We start from the raw sequence: 5,133 nt of genomic DNA on the forward strand, positions 1-5,133 counted from the left end.
CCCCTACGCCTATCACAAAGGGGCACGACACAGTACTAAAGACTATCATATCCTAAAAAGACTCATCAACTAGAGTTCACATCAAGCTACCGACAATTCAATCGGTATCCCTTCGTTCCCAACCAAGTAATTCATCTTTTCTTATAATAGTAGATGAATCCTAGAAGCTTTAGGTCTTAGACAAAATTGTCTTAATATTTATCTTTGGAGATCTTAAACATTACTATATGAATAAATGCATAATTCATGCAACTTGATGGCTCCGACCATAAAGGCTTTTTACGTCTTATAAATGTTTCTTATTTTAAAAGCCTACTTGAAGCACCTCTGGTTTTAATAAATGATGTTCAGGGGCTAGCACATGTAATATATTATTCATGAATCTGATATGAACTATGCTTACAAATGATGTTCATAAATCTGGTTTTAACGTGCTGATATATAAATGCGATGCCCATAAATCTAATATAAGCATGCATTCATATATCCCACTCAGTCTGGATGTCACTTTAAGAGTACTAGGCTTTTGGCCCCGGTGCTAGAAATACCTAGATGACTAATCCTAGCTAGGTAGAATTGGGGTCCCTTAGTGGAAGGATGGTGGTATCACCTACATGGTTCTATTACCATCCCGATCAAAAACCGCAACAAGAACCTCCCTCTGCTCACATCATTGCTACTTTTAAATCCATTTTTATATTTCTTGAAAAAATATTTTCACCGGCATTTTTATTACCTAGACCGTTAGTGGAAATCGATTTTTATTGGCGGTTTTCTTAGCTCAACCACCAATAAAAATCGATTTTCACTGGCGATTCTCAGTTAACCGTCTGTAGAAAAAAAAATTACTGGGCTCTAGTACTAGCGGTTGTAAGAAACAACAGTATAAATAGATTTACAACCGCTGGTATATTCATCATTCCTCGCCCCAGCTTGCGGACCATCACCACGTACAGGACCGCGTGGACGTCGTCGTTACATGCGCCCAGGGTTAGCGGCCTGTTTCGGAGAGCGACAACGAAGAATGACCTATTTTGGTAAATTCGCCAGATTAATTTGGCTATTATTTTTGCATTTGGATCCCTTAATTTTAGAGGAATTTGAATTCACTCAATAAAGTAACCTATTTAGCTTGGAATTTGATATTCCACCACTTTTCAAAGTTCATATATAAGTCTATCTCAAATTTATGAGGTGGAAGATGTGAAATAATTTTATATATTAGTAGAACTTGTTTCTACTCTGTAACTTACATGACGTTTTTTGACTCACTGCTCTATAGTAAAAATATAGCACATAAATATCTCCGACATCTTGCTAATAATAGTATACAAATATATTTTGTATAAAATCGGATTAGTTTAATTGATATATATGCCTAAATTATTGTTATTAGAATAAAATTTAGTTACAACGATCCAAACGGGGCGTAATTGTAATCATGTTTCCCTTATTTGTGTTTGTGAATAGACCGTTTTGCGTCAACAAGCAATACGATAGAGTACACAAATCCATATTCGTAGTTTATAATTTATGGACAGTTTTCTGTTTAATGGTCTGTTTATAGGAGATAAAAGGAACAGCAAGCCGCCGTCGTGTTTTGTAGTACTACATGAATGAGAAGTCAAAACAGTCGGCTATCCGACCCAGTATCCCCGACAAAGTCAATGCGATGCGTCTCCTCCTTGCTCTATCGACTATCGTAGCCGATTCCCCGTTGCAAGTAACTAAAACTAAAAGTCTCAAGTCTGCAGAGTAACCGGAGTAGCATAGCACTAGCAAGCAATGGCCGCTCTCACTTCCGCTCTCCTCTTCACCGCCCTCCTCGTGGCCGCCCAGTACATGCTCCGCTTGCTCCACTCCTTCCTGTGGGTCCCGTTCCGCCTGGAACGCCGCTTCCGGCGGCAGGGAATCCGGTGGCCACCACGAAGCCTGGTCTCCGGTAACGCAGCCGACTACCGCGACTTACTAGGCGCCGCCAGGTCCGCGCCCCTCTCCTCCTTCCGCCACAACGGCGTCGTCGCCCGCGCCACGCCGCAGTACGCGGTCTGGCTGGCGCGGTACGGCCGGCCGTTCGTGTACTGGTTCGGGCCCCGGCCGCGGCTGGTGATCTCCGACCCGGAGCTCGTGAAGGCCGTGATGACCGACTCCACGGGGGGCTTTGATAAGGCGGCCTCGGGCGGCAACAACCCGCTCGCCAGGCAGCTCATCGGCGAGGGGCTCGTCGGGCTCTCCGGGGAGACGTGGGCGCGCCACCGCCGTGTGATTTCGCCGGCGTTTAACATGGAGAGGGTGAAGGTAAGGAGCTGTTTCTTGAGACATGTAAAATTGTGACTCTCTGGTACCAATTTTTTTTTCTTCCTCAACTAGGAGGTAAAATCTTGTGGTAATGTGAGCTTAAGTTATTACTTTTGTGATTGTTTTGTAAGAGCATGTGCCTGCGTTCTTTCAACTCATTTATAAAACTACTAGGTTTCGACTTTCAATCAATTTTGCTGAAAACATTAGTCCTTCCTTAGTAAATGTGGTGTTGACGCCCCAAGTGTGGAACTTATTGAATACTCGTCTTGAACAAGAACCTTGTGTGGAACTTTGCATGGCAAGTTATAACTACATGTTCATCTGTGGTCAATGTTTCTTCTTTCTGATCTGCATGTTATCTGACGGGTGCAGCTAATCAGGTATCATTTACCACTAAACTCAACATTTGTCCCCTGTAGTCTTGGATACCAGAAATAGCAGCTGCGGCATCATCTGTTCTGGATAAGTGGGAAGCCGAAGGTGGGAGCCGCACTGAGTTTGAGATCGATGTCCATAAAGCATTCCACACTTTGAGTGCGGATGTCATTTCCTGTGTGGCATTTGGAAGCAGCTACGAGGAGGGGAAACGAATTTTCCAATTGCAGGAGGAACAGATGCAACTTGCTCTTCTTGCAATGAGGACTGTTTATATTCCTGGATTCAGGTGAGACTGCCTCTTTCCACTGCATTCGTCGTGGGATCCACGGTCTTTGCATGGCACAGTGTCTAGACATACATACATATATCATTATATGACCTGTTCCACCACAGGTTTGTACCAACAAAGAAGAACCGAAAAAGGCAGAGGTTAAACCAGGAAATCCAATGCTCCCTGCGCAAATTGATCGAAATCAATGGAACAAAATGCGAGGACTCAAAAAATTTGCTGGGGTTAATGCTATCAGCCAGCAAAGCTGGGAGTGAATACAAAATGGGAATCGAAGAGATAATCCATGAGTGCAAGACGTTTTACTTTGCTGGGAAGGAAACAACAGCGAACCTGTTGACATGGGCAACACTTCTTCTTGCGTTGCATCAAGAGTGGCAGGTCAAGGCCCGTGATGAGGTTCTTAAAGTGTGCGGAAAGCATGAGCACCCTAATGCAGAAAACCTGAGCGATCTCAAGATTGTGAGACCATCTATTTGAAAAGTTCATACATTTGTAGTGCTTTTGAGATGATTTTATGCTGTATTTATAGTGCTATATTTTTGCTATGTGGATCAGGTAACTATGGTGTTAAAAGAAACCCTCAGGCTGTATCCTCCAGCTACATTTATCAATCGGACTGCCACTAGGGATATCAAGCTGGGTAAACTAGACATCCCGGCTGGCACACGGCTGGACTTCCCTATCATTCACATCCATCGTGACCATGAAGTCTGGGGCATGGATGCAGAGGAGTTTAATCCATCAAGGTTTGCAGATGGCAGCAGCTATCACCTAGGTGCTTACTTCCCCTTTGGGATCGGCCCTACAATCTGCGTTGGCCAGAATCTTGCAATGGTCGAGGCCAAGGTGGCGCTTGCAATGACCCTTCAGCGGTTTGCGTTCACCGTTTCGGCGTCTTATGCTCATGCACCGATGCTGGTGTTCACCCTCCAGCCTCAGTTCGGTGCTCAAGTTCTTGTCCGGAAGATATGAGCCTTCTATGTGAAGGATCCATGAGGCCTCTCCTTTTTTTCTTCTTCTTTCGAACACAGGACTCTACTTTTTTTTTGTTCAATCCTGTTCATGAAAGACTTGTATATAAGATTTGTCCTCTACAGGAATCTGCTAAAGGCTTCAAACACTTGAGCTAAAATGGCATGTGTTGTACAAAAACCATCTAGAACCTGCATGAATATACCGATTTGGAACTGCAAGCCTCACCGCTTGGGTTTGTTGAAATTATTGCATCTGTATGGGTAGGGCTGGAAAATAAGCTCGAGGCTCGCGAGCCGGCTCGAGCTCGGAGTGGCTCGGCTCGGAGCGGCTCACGAGACTCGAGCGAGTCGAGCCGAGCCTGCCTTTTGGGCTCGTTCCCGTAGCGAGCCGAGCCGAGCCGGCTCGTTCCAGCTCGCGAGTTGTATCAAATTACTTAATATGTAAAATAATGATGGATATTGGCTAATTTTATAGGCTGTCAATTTGTTTCTTAGCGTTTCATGATAGATATATGACAATTAATAATTTAGATTCCTCATAATAATGAATGATATCTATATATTTCATATTTATATACTAATAATTCACTATATAGTGCAATTATATAATATCAGGGTGTGGCTCGCGAGCCGAGCCTGGTTCCTCAGCTCGTGAAATGGCCGAGCCGAGCTCGGCTCGGCTTGGCTCGTTTCCAGCCCTATGTATGGGGTCTTCTGTTGTAAGGTTTCTGATTGTCCTCTTAATCTGTAGAAGCTGTGAATTAATAAAATCAAGCCAAATCCTAATGCTGATAATTGTAGGCAATGGCAACTATGCAATCAGACATTTTATGTAAGGGTGTAAGCGAGTCTCATGGTCTTTTAAATGATGATCCAATCGAATGTCAAATTTAATATTTAAACACTTTCACCATCAGCTCATGTAAATTTATAAAAAAATGTCTAACAAATCATAGTTACATCTGAGATTGGATCATGAAGTAATGGACACTACTACAGTAAACCTATGTACAGGCGGTCCAGTTAGCCTCTACATAGGCGGTTCCAGGAACCGCTTGTGGTGCACCGCCTGTGATGTAAAACATCACAGACGGCCAATCAAAAACTGCTTGTGATAGACACACATCATAGGCGGTCCAGTTTAAAGGAACCGCCTGTGATAGACACACATCATAGGCGGTTTCTAAT

General features: G+C 43.7%; 1 protein-coding gene across 1 annotated transcript; it reads left to right on the plus strand.

Moving 5' to 3' along the window:
* Positions 1 to 1,602: 1,602 nt before the first annotated feature.
* On the plus strand, positions 1,603 to 4,192 carry LOC109941639 (cytochrome P450 734A1). The gene is made up of 4 exons (XM_020542808.2): positions 1,603 to 2,298; positions 2,721 to 2,965; positions 3,073 to 3,430; positions 3,527 to 4,192. Exons 1-4 carry the CDS (start codon positions 1,786 to 1,788, stop codon positions 3,941 to 3,943), a joined length of 1,533 nt encoding a protein of 510 aa, XP_020398397.1. The 5' UTR covers positions 1,603 to 1,785; the 3' UTR covers positions 3,944 to 4,192.
* Positions 4,193 to 5,133: the final 941 nt, after the last annotated feature.

Source organism: Zea mays, chromosome 8 (genome assembly GCF_902167145.1).
Source record: "Zea mays cultivar B73 chromosome 8, Zm-B73-REFERENCE-NAM-5.0, whole genome shotgun sequence".
NCBI classification, from domain to species: domain Eukaryota; kingdom Viridiplantae; phylum Streptophyta; class Magnoliopsida; order Poales; family Poaceae; genus Zea; species Zea mays.